At 41.2% G+C, this 25,204-nt stretch overlaps 2 protein-coding genes across 2 annotated transcripts in view; both read right to left on the bottom strand.

The window, feature by feature from the left end:
* The window catches only part of xkr7b (XK, Kell blood group complex subunit-related family, member 7b), a 122,295-nt gene that overhangs the window by 38,210 nt on the left and 58,881 nt on the right, over positions 1–25,204 (bottom strand). The window lies entirely within an intron of this gene.
* On the bottom strand, positions 1,811–5,198 carry LOC146645811 (paraneoplastic antigen Ma3 homolog). Its single transcript, XM_085393546.1, has 2 exons — positions 4,999–5,198; positions 1,811–4,541 (listed from the first exon to the last, which is right to left on the bottom strand). The coding sequence occupies exon 2, from the start codon at positions 3,959–3,961 to the stop codon at positions 2,393–2,395; it is 1,569 nt and encodes a 522-aa protein (XP_085249672.1). The 5' UTR covers positions 3,962–4,541; positions 4,999–5,198; the 3' UTR covers positions 1,811–2,392.

The following is a 25,204-nucleotide window of genomic DNA, read 5'->3' on the forward strand; positions in this document are numbered from 1 at the left end:
TTTAACTTCTCAGTAATACGACTCTTCCATTCCGGTGTTAAGGGGGAGTTACCAAAGTTGAAGTTGAACCCAGAAGTCACAGGGTTAGGAGGCATACTGTCATGACTCCTTTCCTGACACTGAATAGACTGAATGGCACTGATCTCCGCAATGATGGCTTTGGCTGGGAGGGTTACATCATGATCAGACTGGTTGCAGATTACCACAGGTAAGTGGTATGGCTGGTGAGAAGGGAAATCCATGACACAAGACGGGACCATTAAGCCACCTGGCAGAGGCGACGAAGTTGGATGTTCCACCAACACAGCCTTCTCGGCCTGGAGGCAGCGTCCGCAAATTAACCCCTCCAAGGCAACAGTTTTTCCAGCTGGGATGGTCTGTGGTCCGTCAGTGTGCAGCTTGATGATTCCATGATGGTTACTGTTGGCCAGTCTGTATCGTTGCTCAAGGATTTTCAGCACCGTTCTGTATCCATGTGGGGCTGGAATGGAGGGTTGTTGGTCTGAGAATGCTCTCTCATATGCCAAGTCCAGAGTAGGGCTGGGCCATATTATACCGTTCACGGTAATACCGGTATAATGTTAGGCAACGATAGGAAAATGAAATATCGCGATAGAATGGGAGTAAAACGCGCATGCGCAGTGCCTTTGTTTTCATACGCACATGGCCGATTGTTGAGTGAAACAGATGAACCAGAATTGGTTTGTAAAAATGGTGCAACTTCCGTGATGTGGAACTGGTTTGGTGTTTGTCCGTCAGATACACAACAAAGCACATTTTTTTGCAGAACATGCAAGCGGCTGTTGTTATTGTCATATTTGTCGGACTAAGATGCTCTTAAATCTGGGAGTAATCTGGGTCCTAAACTCCGTATTCTTCAGGTCAAACAACACTGCAGCATCACTTAGAGTTAAAAACTGTCTAAATTCTTTCATCTTTAATAAAACGATCAGCATTGCTGCTTTACCAGGTGTAACTATAAAGTTTAACTTCCAGGCATCCATGAAAACAAAAGTTATTACATTTAACGGAGTTAGAAGTTAGCAGGAAGCTAGCGGAAGTTAGCTCGCTAGTTACCTAAGCATGATATTGCATGTTCTGACTGAGAGATTTCTGAAAAAAAATCAAACGTACAGCTCTGCTATCACTTCCAACATAAATGAAGACAGGAAACTAAACAGCAGTGACGTTTGTAGGGTTACTGAAGTTGGGCTAGCTGGTATATAATGATGTGCTACGTGATCGCTAGCGACACAGCTATGTTAGCATAACATAAACAGTGAAGCTGGAGGACGAACACTAACACTTTTCCACTTATAAAAGTTAACGTGAAGGTTCTTCATGGTTAGAGACAAATGCAATCGCATGGCAGGATGCTGTAAACGGACCAAACTTCAGTCAGGAGAACAACTGAGATAATCCATCCACAATACGAGGTTAGTCATTAATATACTGCAACAACATGGGAATAGAGCAGCTGCAGAGAATTCAACATTAATGAATCAAGGGTACAGAAGTGGAGGAAGCAAGAAGAATGAGTTTAATAAAGTTTGATTTATCTGACTGCTTTGTTTCGCTTAATGTGCCTTATAATCCCGTGCACCTTATGGTCCGAAAAATGCGTACTGCACACTGCAGTTTAATGTTGCAAAGCACCTCTTTTTAACCATATAACCATATTATACGTGGTTATGCTCAGGATATGTCAGCCCATTTCTACTGGAAATGCCTTTTGGTTAAACTTTCAGCAAGGAATTTGCATTTGCACTGTTACATTTTTATAAAGCTTTAATGTACATAAAAACCAGCTTCTTGTTTAAGTGAAAATAAATGGAAGGTTGTCTTTTTGCGCTAGTAATGTTGTGGAGTTGTATTTTGTCTCGCATCAATTATATCGTCGGTTATATCGTTATCGCAAATTTTCAAATATATATCGTGATAAATATTTTTGGCCATATCACCCTGCTCTAGTCCAGAGTGTTTGTACCAATCAGTATTGACGGCTGTTGAGCTGATTGGACATCAGGAACTACCAGGGCAAGTGTGTCAACAGCTGTGGTGGAACCCAAGAAGTCGGGAGGGAAAGTGACATTCAGCTCCACATAACCAAGGTATGGAACAGCTTGGCCATTTGCTCCTTCTATCTCCAGTAGATTTTTCAGAGGTTGAATCTCATGGTCAGAAAGATAATCATGGTGGAAGGAGTGAGAGATGGTGGTTACCTGAGACCCAGTGTCTAACAGGCAGTTGAATACAGTTCCTCCAATCGTGACCTGTGCTGTGCTTCTGGTTCCAATGAGTCCTTTAGGCAATGTGATGGAACGTCCATCCTGCTTGTAACTGGGACATGGGTCGATTGCAGCCTCCGTCTGTCCCTCCACAGAGACTGCCTCTAGTTTGACGATTTGTTATTGCTGTCCCAAGCCTGCTGTCTTTTTTCAAGTTGTTTCTTCTTTTTCAGAACCAGTGTCGGGTTCGGAGGGTTGGCGCATCCTGCTGACATGTGCCCATCCTCTCCACATTTAAAGCAGTAGCCTGCTCTAGGCCGGGAACTGGTTGCACTGCTGCTGGGTCTTGGTTGTGCTGATCTGAGTTGAGGTGGTGCTGGCTTGGAGAATTGAGATTTCTGTGAGAGAAGAGCAGCCATTTGACTCTGCAGTTTCTGCATCTGTTGCTTCAGCTCATTAATAGCCTTGGTGTCTGAATGGCTACAAGCACATGTGCTCTGGGAATGACCAGCAGCACGAGGCTTGGATGCAGTTAGGTGCTTCTTCATGAGATTCTCCTTGGCCAGCTGTCTACCCTCCTCAGTTCGAAGCAGTAGGAGGAGCTCTGCAAAATATGGGGGATCGCTCCTCAAGTTCTCCAACTGTAGTTTGTTTAGGATATCGCTATCCCAGCATCCTCGACAAAACTGCTTGAGTAAATGTTTGTTGAAGTCTGAAGACAAGATACCACCTCTTTTCATCACAGTGTTTAATGTGAGTTGTAAACGTTGCAAAAAAGCAGAGGGTTTCTCACCCGGATCCTGTAACGTATTCAGGAATTGAGCAAACAACTCTTCACCATCTTGTACTAAAGCAAAAGCAGAATCCAACACTTTTAAATAGACGGATGGAATTGTGTTTGAGCCCAGCCCTTTCACAACATCTGCTGCCGGAGGTAGCAAACTTTCAAGGATGCGACGAGTGATCTGTAGAGGTGCCAAATTTGGATCTGCTAACAGCAGTTCAATGTGAGATCTCCAGGTCTCATAATCTGTTTCGTTAGCTGGTTTGGGGATCTTCCCAGAGAAAGGACGAAGTCTGAATGCAGATACGATGTCTGTTTTTACAACATGCTCCACCACTACCTTTTGTATTTCCGGGGGGTTCATTTCAGTCTGTGACAGTGAAAATCTTTGTGGATGTGGCAGTGACCCCTGTTGGTCAGGTGAGGGATTGCTGGTAGCCGTCTCAGGGATTGCGGAGTGTCCAGACAACGACCCCTGCTGGCCAGGCAGAGATGATGCAGGCTCCACAATTTGGACTGAGGCTCCCTCTAAGTCACTGTCTTGTTCGATTCCTTCCAGATGCTCACTAATTTGTACCATCATTTCCCGCAGAATATCTGGGAATTCCCTGCCGCTGCGGCGTGCAAGTTGCTTGAGCTCGCCGAGGTAATCTGCAGGGGTCCTGACTCCTCCTGTGGCTGTGCATTCTGCGGCAAGCGATCTTACGCAAAAAGTCAAAGCCAAGTGATTCTTTGACTGATGAGTATATGGGAAAAACGTATTAAGAGCAGTTATCGCAGAACTATCACAATATTCAACGATCAGGTTTTTGTAAAAAACACTAACCGTTTTTATACGACCGTATTGTTTCAAATAATCAAGAATTTCCTCATCTTTCTCAGTGTTTGTGGCACCAGAAACAATGACAGAATGTGCAACATTGACCCCACTTTCCTGAATAAACTTCATTTTTTCTTGTCGCGGACCTTATCAAAACCACAGAAATTACCGAATATCAAATTACATCAAATAACACAAAAAAAAACCCTCATTCACCCATCAGGCTCCTGGCTGGCTCGCCACGTGTAACGCTAAGTTATTTAAGGACTAGTTTATGGCAATGGATGAATTTACTGACTGACGCGCAGAAGAAATAGTTCTTTATGGAGCCTAGATGGTGTGAATGATGAGACCAAAAACTGCAATGTCTTGTACCAAAAAATATATTGAATAAATAGGGGAAAGGGGAAATGGAACAAAATAATTAACACAACACACAACGTAAATGTCCACAATTAAATAATAAATCAGTGCTGTGATTTTTCTGTGCAAGAGTCCTTTTGCTAAGAGTCCTTTTTTTGGTCCTTTTCTTTTTAAAGTTCACTTTTAAGGTATTCCTCCTTAGGGTCCAGCTTCATACAAGGGGGAAATATGTCCGTAATCCAAAGACGGCTAAGTGGGGGAAAAGAGGGGAAAACAAAGGATGGTCCTACCGGCTCGCCACTTCAATATGAAGAAGATCAAATTCAAAGGGGGAAAAAAACCTGACCTGTAGGTCAGAAAAATGTCCATTAGCACATCAAGTTCAATTCAGTTTACCGGTAAACAAATATATTCTTCTGCAAGTCTAGGTAACAATGCAAATCATAAATCATCATCAATCAATGTACAACAGTTAAATCATTAATCATCTTGGCTACGTAGCTTAATCTATACATTCCAGTAGCGTTCGCTACAAACAATACAAAAACAACAATAAAGAAAAACAACTGTCTAACAGACAGCATAGCCGAATTCAAGGCAACACATAACAATAATCATTCAATCGCACTTTGTTTCAAAGTAAGCCCATAAAAATGCTTAAGTAAACAAAAGTGTTCAAAAACAGCGGTTTTTGAACCGAAGTTCTGCTCGCGGTGGGAACGCCGCCGCACAAAGTCATTTTTTAATCGCGAAAACGATCGGCTGGTTACTGACAAAGGTTGTAAGATATTAAGGACACTTACCGTTGAGTTTAAAGTTTAAAGATGAATTGAGGAGAGAAAACGCTTTGTTTTCCAATACCGCTCTAAATGCCATAAGCTCACAGCCACAGCAGGAGTCGAACCCGGAAGTATCCCTCCACAGCCGGTTTTCAGAGTTGCCGCGACGTGAAAGGAGCCAATCAGAAGAGGGACCTCAAATCAGCTGACGTGGGTCATGTGACAGGCAGTCGTTGATATGGGTTACACAAGGCAGTACCACGGCTCGAGTTGAGGGTTCACTTCCTGCTGCAGGTCACTGAGATTTTGAAGATTTCTGAGATTTCTTTTCAATTCAGTCTGTTTTTCTAAAATCTGATTGTGAATATTTTTTCACTATATGAAAAAAGCAGGAATGAGGGGAAGAATTCATTATATTCATTTTAAGGAGGTGTAAATAAAAAGATTTAAAAAAAATGTAATGAAAGCTGAAATCAGTTATTTATGAAGAACTTCACAAATTCATGCCCCTGAGGTGGCCAATCTTCTCTTTGGTTTCTAATTACAAAATGATAGCGATCATACAGGTATGCTGTTAGTAGACTGTTAGTGTTATTGAACATATGACGTGTGCAGTTGTTGCAGAAACATAGAAAAAGATCAAATAATGTAGCTCTAAGAAAAATTAACCAAGCAAAGATCAAACTGCTTTTGCTTCATTGCTTGAAGAAATGTATTTTCAAACATCCAACTCATCAACCTCATTGCAACTTTTGCTAAATTCTTCTGTAGTGATTAAAAAACAGTCAGTATAAAACAAATTCTAGACTACTAATCAATTTATTTTCACCTTATATAAGGCATCCCAGCAGTAAAAGTGATTTGTACATACTTACGCTGCAATCTAAAAGAAACAGGTGAACCAGAAGGTGAAAGGATGGAGTAGAGCTGGGCGATACGAGATTTTTTCATATCACGATATGTTTTTTTCATTTCAGGCGATAACGATATATATCACGATATAAGCCAAATAACTATATTTGTAAGATTTAAATGTGCCGTTGCTCACAAGTAAAATGTGAAATAATCAGCAGCTTGTTTTTATTTAAATATTTATTTCCCATAACAAGTTCAACAGGGTAGATGTACTTAAGGAACATGAGACTTTTTCAGATAAATAAAGGCAAATATTACAAACTCCACAAAAGGCAGCCGCTAAAGCGGTTAAGTTTCAAAATAGAACAAATGAAACAGACTACTAAATTGTCAATTCCACTTAGAAACAAAATATTAATTCTAAAAATAAATCTTAGTTTGTTTTACAGAAGAACAGACAAAACTGACTAACTTTTGTCAATATCAAATAAACTGAGAACTAAAAGGAAATTCTCAATCTCTCCTTGTTGTATAGCTTAGCTTTTCAAACAGTTTTAACAGTTACTTTAGTCTGACAAAAGCCGAATGACGAATTAGCGCTTCCAGTCAGAGACTGAGGCTACGTCCACGCGTACACGGGTGTTTTTGAAAACGGAGATTTTCCGTTTTCGTTTTAAAAAATAATCCCGTCCACACATAAAGGCAGAAATGAAGGAAAACGCTGCTATGAACATGCCAAAGCAGCAGGTGGCGCTAGATTCCTAACCGTGCAGAAATGTTGGCCAATCAGAAGTCTAGAAGCCTCGGTGGGAAAAAGTAAAAGCTGGGGCATAGAAGCAGAACCGAGTCGTATGTGTGGAGGGACTAACTGTGTGTATATGTAAGCATTTAAACACTGCAGAGAGTAGAATTAACAGTAACAGTATTGTAGAAATTCATTTCACCGAAACAATAACGTGGCGCACAGTGTGACGCATGCACCAGTTTATTGTATTTCCAGACTTGCTTTCGGCACAATTTACAGTGCACGCTACTCTGTTTTTTGTCAGACTTGAAATAGCCGAAATACCTTCACACTACGGAACTTCTATGGCTCTTCCGTTCGACAATCTCTCCGGCGTTGGAACCATCATCTGTTTTCTCTTCGGTCACGCTCGGTTGATTTTTCTAGTCGGCACACTCATTTCCTCCATTACGCGCTGGCTCCATTACCCGCTGGCTGCTTCCCAAACAAACACACGTGCGGCTTGGCACTTGTGCTGTACATAACAAGTCACGCGACGTGACGCTGCGGCTGTGATTGGTTCGGCTCTGCGCTACTTGATTTGGATTGGCTGACCTTTTTTTTTTTTTTTTTTTTTTAAGAGGACAAGAGCGGTGAAGTCTATCGCGATAGTTTAATTTCTCTATCGAGTAAAAGTTATATCGCGATACATATCATTATCGTTCTATCGCCCAGCTCTAGGATGGAGGGGGGAGGGAGCAGCAGCGGGAACAGATCCAATTAGAGGTGCAATATTGAATGTTACCGTGTGACTGTGAAGTAAATTAGAGCACAATACATCAAGGATATGATCAGATTGGACTACCTCATTACAAGAAATGGAATGGACGGCAAGTCTATTGCATAATGCATCTAATGTGTCTTTGCCTTTGTCGGGGTGGGACTGTACTTAATGACCACAACAACACTTGATTCTCACGTCAGACAGTCTAAATGATGCCTTTTTGATTTAAATTTTTAACAAACACAGAAAACAGAGGCAGACAGGGAAAGGTGGGACACAAAATGAGGATCAAGTGATTGAGACATGGATATGTTTTGTGCTCTTCTGTCATCTTACTGACTGAAAAAAAATAGTTACAGATAATCCGAGTTAGCGGTGAAGCTAAATAACAGGACATCAGGATATTTAAGGAACATGATGCATCCTGCCACCGAATCATTTCTGGTGTGTAGCGATGGGAATCTAGTGGTCCCATTTCTTGGAATTGTTAGTCTGCTTGCCTATCGATCCTGCTTATGGGTTCCACTTGCACTTGTTCTACAGTCAGCTGGTTTTAGGTTGTGTGTTAGGGGAAAATAGTGGTGTGTGGAAATGGACATTTCTTTTGTTTTTATTTTACAAAACAACGGTGAAGTGGAAACAGCATCCAGAACAGAAACAGCTGCATGATGCCGCTAACACAACTACAGCTCTTTGGAAGCAATTGCATGCTAATGCTAAGCTAGCCAGACAGCACGCTAATGCTAAGCTAGCCAAGCGATAATAAAAGCAAGTGAATGCCGACCCCCGCCCAGCAGCCAGACCCTGAACTTCAACAGGTAACAAACTGATGAGCAGTCAAGCTGCAGCCTCCATTTTTACCTGTTCAAAATCACCATGGCGATCACTTTAAAGTCTCTTTGTGCTGGTTTTCATTTTTTCCTTGTGTTGTGGACTTTGTGTTCATACCTAAATACTAAGAGAAAGATCATATGTGTGTCCTCATTAAGATAGAGATTTGTGTTGCTGCGTAGAACTGTAGCCTGAGATTTATGTCGTTAGCTAGTAATTATGATACAGTGTGTTTCTGCTGTTCGACAAAGTAACATGACAGTAATGTAACTGGTAGTATAGTGCGTTATTTTCTACTGGGAGTACTTAAGCAAAGTACTGTATTACTTTTAACAAAAAGTGTTCTGTGTAATATATGTAATACAGTCATTACACAAAAACAGTAATGTGACACTGATCACCGGAAAAGAGGGGAAATGCCTTCAACATGCACAAACATTTGACCACAGCATGCAATTGATTTGCACAAATGTAATGTTTTTGATATGCTGCCGGGCGATGATTGTGACTCTCAAAGTGCAGTCAGTGAGAATCGATGAGAATCAGTTAGAGACTCGATAAGGAATCGATAATAGATTTGATTTCCATCCCTTTGGTGAATGTTGGCGGTACTCAGACATATTCAGCAGCTACAGTCGAAGTTTTCATTGACACTAAATGTTTTAAACCTTCAAACAGCAAACAACACTTTTGTCAGTTGGTGAAAACAATAAATTCCTTAGGCCATGGTGGAAGTGTATTCTGAAATGATTAAAAAGCTTTTGAGGTTGTTGAGTCTAATGTTCTGTTTCACAAAGAGTAACAAATTGGCTAATTTTACTGTCAGTCCAGCGCCGACAGATAGCATACAGGCACCTAAGAGCAATGCATTGTTTTCTTTTACTGCAGTGCAACAGACATTTCATCAGGCCTCGTGTCTGAGATGTCAGCTTGTTGCATTGGTAAATCTTCTTGATATAAACAGTTAGGTTATTGATTACATAAGCAATGTTTGTTATTAATACTGGTTAATCGTGCAACATCTATCATGCAAACACAGACTACATGGGTTTTGTAGACTTGGTTTGTCCTGTGGAGAGTGCTTTGGTAGTATGGTGTCTCTGCTCTCATTGGGATTTTTTTCAGAACTGATGAGAGTTTGATTTGCATTACCGGCAATAAGTCAGCCTTGTTCCCTGTGGGTGCTGGACCAGCAGAGCAGCCCTTTCTCACCGGTTCTGTTCTTAACTTTGATGGATAGAATAACAATGTGCTGCCAACGGGCAGAGGGTGTAAAGTTATCTGCTTGTTGCAGATGATGTGGTTCATCTAATGACGACCTCTTACTTAACTCAGGGCAGATGAGAGAATACTGGGACATCGGCGCAGCAAAGACAGTGCTGCCAATGTTGTAGTATTGCTCTGCTGTGGTGAAGAGAGAGCTGAGTGTGAAAGGGATTGATCTACATTCCTACCCTCACCTAAGGCCATGACCTGTTGCAACCTGCTTCCTCCAAGGGTTTTCCCTTTGAGATAGGGCAACAACCTCAGTCGTACAGGAGAAAATAGAGCCGATACTTCTCCACATCACAAGGAATAATTTGAAATGGTTCGGGCATCTGACTACGATGACTCATGGACGTCTCCTAGGATCAGATTTTTTGGGGGTGTCCATCTGCGAGGAGACTCTGGAGCAGATCAAAGATATGCTGAAGAGATTACATCTCTTGAGTAGCTTGGGAAAGCTATGGTGATCCCACCTCCTGAAGAGCTGGAGGACATGGCTGAAGAGAGAGACGTCTGGGTTAACAATCTGGCAAACTGACCAAACTGCTGTTTCAGTTTATTAAATCACTCTCTCATCTTGTCCACAACATCAAATTTCTGTTTGGCAATGTGGTCATACTAAGTGACCAAAAGGGTGACCTTCAAGTCAACCTAGGCACCTCAATCAGTTTTGGTGTAATTGGTCATCATTGCTGTTTAGAAACAGTCCAGTACTGAGGGAGCCGGAGCATCAAAGCACTGATGCCCAAAGACAGCAAACACATATCTGTCTGACGGAAGCGTTACATGACAGAACAGCAATAATACTCTTGGGTATCCTAGTAGTACCTGAGGATGAGGGGATACGTTCTCTTGTCTTTTCTTTTCTTCAGTGACCATTAGAATAAGTTGTATACATTTAACAAATAATTATGCCATCCAGTTGTGGTCCGTATTAAGCTATATTGAAACATTAGCTTAGCATAAAATAAACTGCTGGTTGCAGCAGTTTATCTGAAGGTGACACAGACCTGCGTGTGTGTGTGGTGCCTAAGACTTGCTGTCCAATACAGCTTTTCCCACCACACCGCTGCCATGGTTACACGGGGAAATGAGACGCCGCAGAAACAAACGGTGACTTTTGAGCATGCTCACTGCGGACCACCTGGCTGTTTTTCTCTCACACACAGAAACACAGACTCAAACACACACAGGTACGTTTACAAGTGGCACAGCATTACAGGATTATAAAGACAGGCACGCACACACATCCACCAGCATACAGCAAATTTACAGCCATTATGGAGTCAGCACCAATCACCTACTGTCACACACACGTGCTATAAATATCCATGTGCCACTCAAAGTGAATCAGTTGTCTATCCCCAAGCTGCTGTCCCACATAGCCATTCAACTGAGCTGTGTGTGTCAGGAGAGAGAAAGTGTGTGTGTGTGTGTGTGTGTGTGTGTGTGTGTGTGTGTGTGTGTGTGTGTGTGTGTGTGTGTGTGTGTGTGTGTGTGTGTGTTATTTTAAGCCTCGTGTTTGAACGACAGAGAGAGGGGTAGAAATCCAGGGAGAAGAAGAAAGGGAGCGCATCAGAGGAAGTGTGTGTGTTTTGTGGTTGTGATGTGCGTGCACACACGCGCACCCGCTCGTGTGTGTGTGAGAATAAACATTTTGTCCCATGCGAATGATGTAGGCAGCCCATGGGCCAACCAGTAACGAGTAAACAAACGCAGTGCACCCCTCAGGCCAATCAGAGCTGCCTTAGAAGAGCCAGAAGGAAATCAGAACGAAGCTGAAGTTTGTGATAAACTGCTAAACGTTACGGCAATGAACAGATTATTGTGGCGCCCCCTCAGGCCAATCAGTGCAATATTTGAAAACACTAGTATGGGTGGAAGAAAATAGCATCACAACCTGGAGAATTACGCCCAAAATGATGAAAATATTGAAGAGTAAGTGAACAGAGAAAATGTTTCCCTGCTAGAGAATATGGTTAATTGCCTGAATCTCTTTTTCTGAAAGTAAAAACATCCCATCGAAAGAGGAAAAAACAAGAATGAGTACTGAGGGATAATTGCTCTTCGTTGGCTTTATTTTCTGTGGCCAATTTGTTGAAGAAAATAACCATTTAAAAGAATCTGCAAATAGCTAGTGTCTTTGCACAGAAGGGCTCAGTGATTTCCTAAAACAGCTTGGTATTTTATTTTAGAAAGTGGAACTCCACTGGGGAAAATAATGAATCAGTTAATGACAACTTTTTGCAGTGGATAACTAATATCAGCCATCTCTCTAAGAAATTACATTTACATGCATGCATCCCAATTTTCTTTCGGGTTAAATTTGAGATTTTTTGAGCGTGACCAGAAAAAAGCTACACGTTTACAGAGTAAATGAATTTCAAGCATAAGAAGCCTCAATTTCTGACAGCTGCTCAAATCTTGGCTGCATTAACCTGCTGTTTAAAACCTTTGTTTACAAGCACATGAGTTAAAAATGATCCCAGACTTGCCTCAGACTTGCGTCTCCTTGTTTAATTAGCTTAATCCACCATAAATATTCTCAGTGTTTTAATATGTCAACCTTCAGTAGGTCACTGACGACCAGCTCAGGGTTAACGAGTTAGGTTAACATTTGCCCCATTTTATAAAATGCTTGCTTCTAAACCAAGATAATAGCATAACTGTCAACACATGAATAAATGCATACACGAAAGTGTGTTAGAAGGAAATTGCAATAACTTAAAACATGTTCAGAAATTTGTGCTTGTTAAATTCATTCAATAAAAAAAAATGTATCTGTGAACATAAATTGGGCATTTGTCAGGATTTGTTGGAGAAATTATTTCATATTTTCATTAATGCAGAAATATATATCACTTTCAGGACAGACGGCTGCCTGCACGTGGGGAAGCTGGTACACGGGACTGACTCAGTGATCGACTGGGTTTGTTCAGCATGATGAAGGAGAATGTCTCACAGTGCAGGAGCATGACCCTTTAGCTTTCAGACAACGCTGGAGTTCTAGGATAAATGCATCAGAAACGACATAATATTTGTTAGTGAGATTCATTTATTGTTGAGCTTGATTTAATGAAGGTAAAGAAAATATAGATTACATTCAAACGAATCCTTCAAAGAGCATAAATAAACAAAAAGCACTCAACAGGCTCTGTCTAGATCAAAAAGCTGTGTCCGGAAGCTTAATTAGAACCAGTTTATAATCCACGTTTAGCATCTCCGCTTTGCTTGTCTGCTTATTTTAGAATTTACTTTAAGGTTTCATTGATTACCTTTAAGTCACTGAATGCCCAGACTCAAGATCACATTTCAGGAGATGCTTTGTGTCCTGCCACTCTTTACTCACTTTAGGTTGTAAAACATCCACCGCCTGCATTACTGGTCGATCAGAGACTAAGACTCTGAACAGAAATGAGAAAGCAACTAGTCTGAAAACAACTTGGCTTCAGGTTTGGCATATTCATATCTAAATATTGGTTTATACTGCAATTAGGTAGACCCTCCAATTTACATTTTAATGGAAACTCATCAAATTGACATTTAAAAACTATGGAAATGATATCTACACATTCCCCTTCACTGAAAGCCCCCTTCTTTATCCATCTTGCTGACCTCTTATCCAAGTCAGTGTACTGTAGAGGCAGGTTATACCCCGGACAGCACCAGGTTACAAGATCACAAGGTGCTTTATATTGTAAGGTAAAGATTATAGTAGCGAGAGAACCCTAGCAAACAGATGATCCAATAGGAGCAAGGTGACTGTGGGACAGAAGAACCAGTGTTTAACTGGAATTGACAGCACCAGGCTCAGTGGGGGGCAGGCAAAGTAACAGAGATACAACCAGCAAACAGGACAAAAGACAAACTACAGGACAGAGTATACAAAAAGTTAACGACATACAAACACAAATATACAACGCATCTTCCACAAGTTTCCACCTCACACCCTCGAGCTGTTAGTTCCTGTTTGAAACTATAAATACTAACCCAGAACTGCAGTCTAAGGAGCTTGGAAAGAAAAGCGTCTGAACTCTTTAAGTTTCCTTGAAGATATTTCATCTCTCATCCGAGAAGCTTCTTCAGTTCTACGAGCAATTGGTGGAGAGTCCCAGATTTTAGGCCCTATGGGAGTGTCCCAAAAAGGGTCATGAACCTCATCCTCTGCCTAATCACACGAGCCAAGGTGGGAAAACGGGTGTGGGTCAAAATCAGCCAAGGTTTCAAGTGAACCCTTTGTCAAACCTGACCCCACCCTATCGTGTGATTTCCTGAGATCAAAAGGCCCAGGATGTGAGTGGGCGTTAAGGCGTCTGGGAAGGATCTCAAAACTGGATTATAGATGGCAGACAGTTGGTGTCGTAAACCACCGCCTCTGTTCAAAGATGGTCGCTCACAGTGGACGTAAATGGCTTCCTTCATTCCTCTTTCAAACCATCTGTCCTCTCTGTCCAAAATGTGAACATTGCCATCCTCGAAAGAGTGACCTTTGTCCTCTAGATGCAGATGGACAGCCGAGTCTTGTCCTGTCATTGTGGCTCTTCTATGTTGTTCCATGCATTTATGAATTGGTACTGTACGGCATACGCTGCATTGTTACGTTTGTGTTTAGGAGTTTTGTCTTAATGGTCATTGAAACACACACATACACAAAATTTGAATAAAAAACTTTTTAAATCGTTTTCTGACTTTTTCCAAAGAAATGTTTTAAAAATCTGTTTTTCCCCCCAGAAGTCCCCCCCCACCTGATTTACTACTGCAGGGCCCACACGTAGATTTCTATTCAGGTTTCTTTTCATGTCTTAGTTAAAGCAACTCTACCCAGATGATAACGTGTACTGCAGTAACTGCAACCTGAGGGTTATCACATTATCAGATCAGCTAAAACCCATATGTTTAGCTTTCACTCTTAATATAAATAGCTCACTTGTGAAGAAAAGTCGCACACATGGCAATCCTGTACTATAAGTTAGTGGAGACACATCTCTATGGACCATACTTTTACAACTATCACCAAACATTTTAACCCTGTGTGTGGTGCCTTCATGTGCTGAGGGAAATATCAAAACCCTATGAACCTGGTCCTTCTGAGATGCACTGTGTTAATGTGCTAGCCCCTTTGGGTGATTTAAAGGAAACTTTCAACAGTCCAACAGGTGTCGGCTACAATCTCACGTCGAGCCTGAAGGAGATTTTCACAAGATATGTAATAATAGAGATAAAACTTGAAAAGACTGGTGGGAGACTGAAATGAGGTTTTAAAAGACGAAGAAGAAGAGGAAACAGTGAATTTATCTTTGGAAGCCGCGAGCTCAGCAGCACCGAAGGGAGGCACTTTGAAAGCAGATGGATGATGTGTTAAATATAAGTATTCTTTTAATAAGTATACACTCAGCAAGACTGTAGCATTGAAGCGGTAGTCATATTTTCTGCTTCAGAACATTTTTCCTGGCACATTTCCATAGTGTTCATCTACAGAAACGCAAATCTCCTTTGCCGAGATAAGTCACTGTTGAAGATGTTTGAAATAAAGTGAGGCAATGAAACACAACTGATCACACACACAGACTGGTTTTTGGAAAAGGCAGAAATATTCACACTGAGAACACGACTTGCACCCAGCATTCAGCACGAAACACTTGAAGCACCACGAAATGTCGGTTACGTCTCCTCAAACAGTCACTATGGATACTGACCCACATTTCAGTCATTGCGGAGATGTGCTTCTCATTTACATTCACCTCAAATAAATCCTCAAGCCCCCAACGTGCATCGTCAGGCCTTTTTAGAATAAAAGCTAAAGTCTGAAATGTCAGAAAAGATGATAATAAGATTTGTATCTTCCCTTTAAATCTTGGGCTAAAGTGACCTTGTTTCAGTGGGTTTTCTTTTCCTGATTCCACTTATTGCAGCTTTGTTGCTGTCTGCAGACTTGTTGCTGACAGTGCAGACACTTAAGACCGGCTGCACTTCACTGATTATTTTAACCAACCTCGTAATGTTTCATGCGTTTCCTTAAAATTTTTAATTAAGAAGGATTTGTGTGTGCGTGTGTGTCTGTGTGTAGCGCACACAGAGATGTTAATTCAGAATGAAGGCCCATGTGGCTTCAATGCAAAGCTGGTAGGTTAATGATTTATATTAAAGCAGAAAGTCAAACATATTTAAAATGAAAAGCATAATAAGAAGATATGAAGTGTGCAGCGACAACAGCTCTGTGGAGCTTTGAGAGCCTCTGCATGCTGCTTTCAGTGACCTGATTTAGCAGGTAATACTGTGTCTGCCATGGTGAAAATGTTACTTTAGCCTGATGGCATGCTAATATTTGCTAAGCCCCACCAAGCAGTAACATTAAAACAAATGAAGCCAACAAACCCACGCTCTCACCTCCCCACAGCAAAGTACCCACCCTCAGAGAAGCATACATGTTCACACCCTAGTACTGAAACATTTTGGCATCTATACTTTCCCCCTTCATAACAATTGTGCAGTCATTCCCAGTTTAATTAAGCTGTACAGTTCTGCATCGAGGACCAAGGTAGCTAGTGATTGGTTGGTGTTTTGTGCAGCGTTTTCATGTCATTATGTGAAAAATAATATGGCTGGCTGAGTTTTTGCAGCATACTAACAGACAATCCAAGAAGTCTCCAGCTTTGGTGAGTGAAATTCTAATATTTTCTTTGTGTTTTATTAAACACTAATGAGCAGGTGTCTGTGTGTGTCTAATCTCCCACACAGTCTAGTGTCAGCAGACAGCTGCTGCCTCTCCTCCGTCTTCTTTTGGCTGCTCCCTGTAGGGGTCGCCACAGCGGCTCATCTGCCTCCAGCTCACCCGATTACTAACATCTTTCTCTGTCACACGAACCCTCCTTCACTTCATCCATGACACTTCTCTGTGATTTCCTTATTTTCTTCCTGCCCTGCAGCTCCACATTCAACATCCTTTGTCGAGTATATCCATTATCCCTCCTCTGCACATGTCCAAACCCTCTCAGCCTTGCCAACCTGAGCTGTCCCGCTGATGCACTCATTTTTTAATTTTGTCCATCCTAGTCGCTCCAACAGGGGTCAAAGTCCTCAGAGGTCAAAGTCTTAAGATCCTTAACTCTACCACCTCCAGCTCCACCCCCTGTCTTTTTGTGAGTGTCATCATCTCCACACTATATATCATTGCAGGTCACTACCATCTTGTAAACCTTCGCTTTCACGCTTGCCGCTATCCTTCTGTCACAAATCGCCCCTGACACTTGTCTCCACCCACTCCACTCTCCTCTTCACCTCTCCTGTTCGCTCTCTGTTACTTTCAGGTATTTAAACTCATCCACCTTTACTATCTCTGCTCCTTGCAGGTTCACCTTTCCATCCATCTCCGTCACATACATATTCTATTTTGCTTCTTGTGACGTTCAGGTCAACAGGTAATTTGTTGAATTCAAGGCATCAAAATAGGGGTTCGCAGGGCTATGGCCAGCACTCGGTTTTGTTACCCATCAGTCATTGCTTGATGACCTGGGAACAATCGCCTGTGGATTAGTCATCATATATCTGGGCCGCCTGTTCTGTCTGTTTGTCATGATTTACTAAAGGAGACACTTTAAAAATAGATAAATCATAACGGTGGTGCGGTGGCCATCATTATCACATCACATATGGACATCCTTATACAATATAGTTCACTTGGTAATAAAAGTCACAGAGCTGTGCTTAGCTGCTACCAATGTGGGATTTTGGGAAAATAAGAGAGGCGGCTGCACGCCATTTGGCAGCAGTGTGTTTTGGCCTTAAATCACTCAAATCATTTATTTTATTAAAGGTCATCTGCAGATTTTTTTTGGTAAAAACACAAAAGAAATGTTCAGCATGATTCATCAGCTTATTATGTGTATCCTTTAGCTCTAGAAAAGTGCACTTCCTCAAGTCATTTCCAAAGCTGGGTTATAAATGCAGTATTGTTTACATAATGTTTTCTGCATCTTCTCTAACTTTGCTGTTGTAGTGTTCCACATCCTCTCGCGTTACTCCGTCCTGTAGATAAATGTAACACTGTAAATACTGTAATTCACTGGCAGGATGATACTTTGGCTAGAGGAAAACACATAAAAACAAGCAGCAGACGAGAGTGCAATCTTCCTCCAAGGTAGTATTTTTCATACACACACACATATATATTAATTTTGTTTTATGTGTTCTTTGCAAAGGTACATTAAGAAGTTTGTAGTGCAGTAAAAATAAGTGCAAAGTGCAGCTTTTGTCAAATGGGACATGATATACAAACTATATTGTGATATTTAGAATTATCATCATCACTTATCATCACTATATGTTTATATGTTGTCAGTACAAAGAATGGAAATAGCTAGATTTAGCATTATTTTCACTTTGACCTTCTGATCTTGAAGGTCAGAGGTCAAATGTGACATTATTTTAAATATTTGATGTCTACTTTTGGTATGTTGACAATACGCACCACTATTGGAAGAGTCATAGTTTCTACGTTTACAAGGCTATTTGTCAAATTTCCAGTTGTTTCCAGTTTTCCAGTTCCAGTTGATCTTGAAGACCTTACTGGATGTGAGCCAAATTGGAATGAATTGGTCACATGACCCCACTCTACACCCCTACAAAGTTTTACCAGAATTCACTCAAAATTGTTCAAGCTATCGTGTTTACAGACAGACTGACAGGCATGCAAATGCTAGCAAAAACACAACTTCCCCGGTAATAGCGCTACAGGGCTTTGGAGCGTGATGTCATGGGAGGGGGCGTGACCACCAAGGCGCCATTTTAGCAGGCCAAACAAAGGGCTAAAGGAGCGAAAGCATCAGCAATGGTCCGCCCTTGCTGTGTTGTCGGATGTTAGATTGCACGATCGGGATGGGAATAAGCTGGAAAATGGGCTCTCTTTTTATTCTTTCCCCACCTGGAAGCAACGTGAAGGAGCGCCTGTATGGGATGTTACCAAAAGAAGGCGTCTAGCCTGGATAGCAGCTGTGAGACGAGCGGATATCCAGTTCTCTTCCATCCACAGATATCTGTTGGTGCTCCAGACATTTTCATTCAGGTAAGTTCTAAATAAGTTCATATTACTCTTTATAGCCTATTAGTTTTATTTTCAATGCGCTCTGAGGTCATAGCAAATTAGAACAAACATCCTAATGAGTGATTTTGTAGAACTACCTTCTATTTATAGAGTTGCTAATTGTTTTTCATTATTGCAGCAAACAAGCCCATGAAATAGATGAAACAAATCCTGACTGGGTTCCAATGCTGCACATGGGACACTACGAAATCCCTGCTTCAAACCACATGCTACACGCCACCATGCCAATCAGATTACTTCTTCCATGTGAGGGTGAAGAGGTGACCCTTCTGGATAAGATGGTGAAGGTTTGCTGTGTTTTGGTGAACATGTGCCCCGGTGTGTTAGTAAAACCAGGGAAAAATGCTCCTGTTAAATACTCTTAAAAGTCTTGTGCTGTATATGTAGTGATAAGTTTTCAAAAGAGACAGTAAATTACAGAATGCTAGTAGTGGCTGATATTATTTAAATGCTGTCATGATTTTATGTAAACATTTGTCATTTGTAAACTATACATGACATTGATTCTACAATATAACTAATGTTCTACAAAGTGGTTTTAATATAAAAAAAGGCAAAAATGTGTTTGTTTCTTTATTCAACTTTTGAACAGTGTTACTTAGTAAGTACATATTCAGTAAATGCAAATTATTTACATGGCAATGCACTTCAGGCACAAAGGTAGACCCCCTAAATAAAACATTATGGTTGTTCAGAACAGAACTATGCTTGGAGAAATATTTCCCCATCAGTTGAGACGACTCCTCCACAGTAGCAGGTGGGATTTCTTTTTCGAGGACGGCTTCTTTTACCTGTCACTACGGATGGTCTGTTTATGTTTTGATTGAGAGCCTTTTTGGGGTAGCTGAAGAGGAGAAGTCTATCTTATGGCCAACATCTGACTGTATCTTGGTCACATTACCCAGCAAAACTCATTATGCAGGTTCATCTGTAACAGTCCTTGTGCCAAAGATCCTCACTGTTGCTTCTACTTTAAACAGAAGAGCAGTGACATGGATGCAGGTCTCCACGACTCCGGCCATACAGCTGCAGTGGGAGGCTTCAACCTTCCCTGTGATGCTCACAGTGACCCATGGCTGCAATGCTGGTTCATTCAGTCTTTGAGAGTGCAGGACCTGAACCACACACAGACAAAGAACTTTAATGAGCCAAGGCCGACACAAATGTGTTTTATCTACTTTCAAATCCATTTATCATAAATGTAACAAATAAAGTGTTTAGAAAGTTAGCACATGCATGTAATTTTTTATCTTTATGTATCCATCTAAAGAACGCTGCATGCTATATTCTAAATCTGCCTGTTTTTTTGTTTTTTTTTTAATCTGCCAGCAAAAAATGAACCTAAAGTATGTAATGCAAGGATGTAATCATTTTCAAGATGGAGAAAGCATAAAGTTCGACTTTTATGAATCACTTAATATGATAAGGAGATTCTGCAGGTCATTAATCAATGTATAAAACCAAAATAGAATGTATTTTTAGTTACACAGGACATAAACATGGAAACAAGGTATATAATTAATTTAATTAGTGCAATTTCTTTAACCATAGAGAATAACTAAATCCTTCAGGACAATGTCACATCAGTGCACTGAACTGACTATGTTATCCATCTAACAGAGCCTCCACATGTTCTCACTGTAATTTCTCCTCATGAATGAATTTATGCTGCACTAATCTGAATGTTCGGGGGAAAATCAAACGCATTTTACTCACAGTACTCGAGCTGACTTACCTTTGTTTGAATGACGGCGAATTCACAATGTGAAGGCTTTAAAAAAAGCCAAATCTTGTACCCAGTCCTTGGTGAATTGGATGTGCGCCTCCAGACATTTATAATTACGAAATTGGTTCGCTGTGTATGCGCTGACTCCACAGACAAGGTACGAAAATATTTCAGGCGAAGTCAATAGCGGTTAGTCTTCAGGGTTTTTATCGAGCATGCATCGGTGGTGACTTGTGTGGACTTGGTACAGCTAAATATCCCAGAATGCATTTCGTCCAAAACTCTAACGCGGCAATGGCGGACGAGCGGGGCTGAAAACTTTTAAATATTATCATTATATTTTATATTTATATATATAAATATTTAAATACTATTACTCTTTCTGGGTCACAAAATAAACTTTTAAGTTATTTTCAAGCGAGAATGTAGCTGTGTAAACATCAAATCTGCTCGTTTATCAAGATATCATATATTTCCAAACGTGCTCCGTGACCCGCCAGCTCCATAGCAGACAGCGAGGTTGAGGATCACTAGAGCCGGCGAGAACAGCGGACTCCAGGCACATCGTTTTCAACCCCCCCCCCCCCCCCCCCGCAGTCTTTTCGCTACTCAGGTAAAACAAACCCCAGCAGCTGTCTATTGTACTAAAATAAAAATAAAGGCGTTCTAACATCTCACCTGCTTGTTTTTATTAAGACATACAGTGGGGCAAAAAAGTATTTAGTCAGCCACCGATTGTGCAAGTTCCCCCACTTAAAATGATGACAGAGGTCAGTAATTTGCACCAGAGGTACACTTCAACTGTGAGAGACAGGATGTGAAAAAAAAATCCATGAATTCACATGGTAGGATTTGTAAAGAATTTATTCGTAAATCAGGGTGGAAAATAAGTATTTGGTCACCTCAAACAAGGAAAATCTCTGGCTCTCACAGACCTGTAACGTCTTCTGTAAGAAGCTTTTCTGTCCCCCACTCGTTACCTGTATGAATGGCACCTGTTTGAACTCATCATCTGTATAAAAGACACCTGTCCACAGCCTCAAACAGTCAGACTCCAAACTCCGCCATGGCCAAGACCAAAGAGCTTTCGAAGGACACCAGGAAAAGTATTGTAGACCTGCACCAGACTGGGAAGAGTGAATCTACAATAGGCAAGCAGCTTGGTGTGAAAAAATCAACTGTGGGAGCAATCATCAGAAAATGGAAGACATACAAGACCACTGATAATCTCCCTCGATCTGGGGCTCCACGCAAGATCTCATCCCGTGGGGTCAAAATGATCATGAGAACGGTGAGCAAAGATCCCAGAACCACACGGGGGGACCTGGTGAATGACCTGCAGAGAGCTGGGACCAAAGTAACAAAGGTCACCATCAGTAACACACTACAACGGCAGGGAATCAAATCCCGCAGTGCCAGACGTGTTCCGCTGCTGAAGCCAGTGCATGTCCAGGCCCGTCTGAAGTTTGCCAGAGAGCACATGGATGATACAGCAGAGGATTGGGAGAATGTCATGTGGTCAGATGAAACCAAAGTAGAACTTTTTGGTATAAACTCAACTCGTCGTGTTTGGAGGACGAAGAATACTGAGTTGCATCCCAAGAACACCATACCTTCTGTGAAGCATGGGGGTGGAAACATCATGCTATGGGGCTGTTTTTCTGCCAAGGGGACAGGACGACTGATCCGTGTTAAGGACAGAATGAATGGGGCCATGTATCGTGAGATTTTGAGCCAAAACCTCCTTCCATCAGTGAGAACTTTGAAGATGAAACGAGGCTGGGTCTTCCAACATGACAATGATCCAAAACACACCGCCCGGGCAACAAAGGAGTGGCTCCGTAAGAAGCATTTGAAAGTCCTGGAGTGGCCTAGCCAGTCTCCAGACCTCAACCCCATAGAAAATCTGTGGCGGGAGTTGAAAGTCCGTGTTGCTCGGCGACAGCCCCAAAACATCACTGCTCTCGAGAAGATCTGCATGGAGGAATGGGCCAAAATACCAGCTACTGTGTGTGCAAACCTGGTAAAGACCTATAGTAAACGTTTGACCTCTGTTATTGCCAACAAAGGTTATGTTACAAAGTATTGAGTTGTATTTTTGTTATTGACCAAATACTTATTTTCCACCCTGATTTACAAATAAATTCTTTACAAATCCTACCATGTGGATTCATGGATTTTTTTTTCACATTCTGTCTCTCACAGTTGAAGTGTACCTCTGGTGCAAATTACTGACCTCTGTCATCATTTTAAGTGGGGGAACTTGCACAATCGGCGGCTGACTAAATACTTTTTTGCCCCACTGTACATGTACGCTATTTTTATTAATAGAGATTAAACAGGTTAAACATGATATATAAGTCACTTAGGTCACTTCTAAATGTTAATGTTTGGTTTATTTCAGTGTTTTATTTGTTCCTGAGTAAATCGGTTTGGCTGTGATTAAAGTTAAGCTTCATAACATATTACTCACAGTTAAATTAAGAGGGGACGGCACTAAAAACTCCGGACCTGTGACATCATCAACTACGCTGGTGTTCCAATTGTACAAATTGCGAGACCGTGCTCGCGTTCTCGGCAAGTCCGGTCTCGCCGAGAACGCGAGTATGTACTTGCATACTTAGAATTGAGAAAGGGCCAAGTGTGTTTGTATTGATTCGTGGCCTGTTAAAATGGTGTTAAAATGGCTCCCACAATGCATTGCGGCGTGACGTCAACTCCAAAGCCGTATAGCGCCAAAAGGTCAGACAGAGTTTATCTCACAAAACTAAGGAAAACAACTTTTTCTCATTTCTTGTATAATTTCTAAAAACCGAGCATCGCCTGTGTCGCTGACATGCACAGATCTAAATGTTTTCACCCCCACTGATGTTTTTAATGGTTTCTCAGTTTTTTTACAAGACAGAATCAAAGTAATATTTTGATTTCTCTATTCATAAAAACAAAACTGTCGAAATAAACATATGAGTGACACGAAGAGATAAATCAGCTGTGCCATCTATTTTTTGCTGCTCTTTGGAGGTTTGAAGTGTGTCTTTACTTTGTTGTGCTCTGTTTGCACTACTGTAATTTTGTATTTTGTAGATTCTTCAATTGATTTGAAAAACTATTTGACTTGGCTGTGAAGTTTATACTTATACAGGTTACATCTGTATCTTCTGTGAAATCCCTTCTTAAACAACTGGTTAATAAGAAGCCTTGATATTTACACACTGTTCTCTGTGGTGTTATATTTTCATCTTTATGTTCTCTATTCACTATATTCTCCCCATTTTGCCCTTTTCTATTTTCATTTACCTTTATGATTACCTTTTCAAACACTTCTAAGAAAAGTGCTACACAAACAAAGTTTCTTTTGAAAGTGAATATGCTGTTACAATATTGGATTTATTTTAACGTTTTAACAGGTGTTGCTTTCTTTCAAAGAGTGTGGTTTTCATTTTGGAAACAAACTTGTGAAATGTTCAGCCAAGATTCATGGAGGCGTTCTGGTGCTTTCACAGACTGGTTAGTGTGTTAAAAAAGGAAAAATTAGCTACACGAGTGGCTGAAGAGAGACCGGAGACTAACTGAGATGAAACGAGAAGCTGCGTATTTGAGAAACATGTTTAGATGTCTAAAGTCTGCTGTTTTTCCACTTACCTCTGGAGTAAAACACACATGCAGGCACATTATAATGAGCCATCTCGGCTACAGCGCTAAACACAGTGTAGTGATACAAGATGTCATTAAACCATTAACAGCCCGCTGATATCTGTGTTCATCTGTGTTTTGTTTCAGACTGAATGTTTTTCCTCTAAGAGTTGGAAATTCTGCATATTCTGCTTCCCCAGCATGGGCGTGCCAGTAACCGATCAAACTACTTTTTAGGTTTGTAGAGCTTTTTGCACCCCAGGTAATCTGCAGCCATCAGAAAATTGTTTTATGTGATCAAAAAGTTCAATGACTCGCTTCCACTTCAAGATCATCTTCTCCTGCCCCTCTGAGAGTTTCTTGGCCACACAAAGTCTTCACTCACCGCCTGCATAACCACCAGATTTGTGTTCTACTACATCCTCTTCCTCAAAAGAAATTTCAAGCTAAAGTATCGACAGTGGAGGAGATTCAGTGCGCATCACAGGCACAAACTCAACGGGAGTGATCGCGGCTTCCAGAGAGCGATCTATAAATAGCAGCTGTGCTGAAAGCGGTCTGGGTGTGCACGGGAAGATCATCTGCCAAATTTAAATCCAGTAAGGATTTTGGATTTTTATGGGTCAATTCCCAGAACTCTTTAGTCATATCTTGATCGGTATCTTCGTGCGCACATCTGGATCGCTTCCAGTGCCGGGGCTATTTTTAGGCCAACTTTAACCAGCTTTCATGTTAAGAATCAACACTCATGACCAGAACCAAAGACTAAACAGCAGCTTTGAGTCGAAGATCCAAGGTGTCCAAACCTGTGGACACCTCCCCTGACCCACTACCACAGGTAGTGGGTCAGGGGAGGTGTCCACAGGTAGTGGGTCAGGGGAGCGACATGCGTGGCAGTGGCACTTTCATTCATTCATGGAGTTGTGCATTCATCCGAGCACGGTAAGACCGTCAATTAAGAGACTGAGGGAGATATTCAGCACTAACCACCTGAACTGTGGCAGATGCCATCATGCACCATCATAAGGATCTTGGCTTCATCTAAATTCCTCAAAATTAGTTTTAAGACTTGGCATTTTGACAAAGCGAAGGAGATCCAGCAGACAAGTGCAAGAACAAAACCAAGACTCAGGCTACGTCCACATGTACATGGGTATTTTTGAAAACACAGTTTTTTCTATGCGTTTGGGCCTGCACTACTGTAAATGCTGTATAGAAAATCATACTGTACAAGACAATAATTATAGTTCTACAACTGTTTTTTAATAATTGTATATCTAAAATCTGCTATAGCTTTTCATATTTATAACC

Source organism: Rhamphochromis longiceps, linkage group LG20 (genome assembly GCF_057381845.1).
Source record: "Rhamphochromis longiceps isolate RC_006_pf linkage group LG20, R_longiceps_female_GT1.1, whole genome shotgun sequence".
In the NCBI taxonomy this organism is placed as follows: domain Eukaryota; kingdom Metazoa; phylum Chordata; class Actinopteri; order Cichliformes; family Cichlidae; genus Rhamphochromis; species Rhamphochromis longiceps.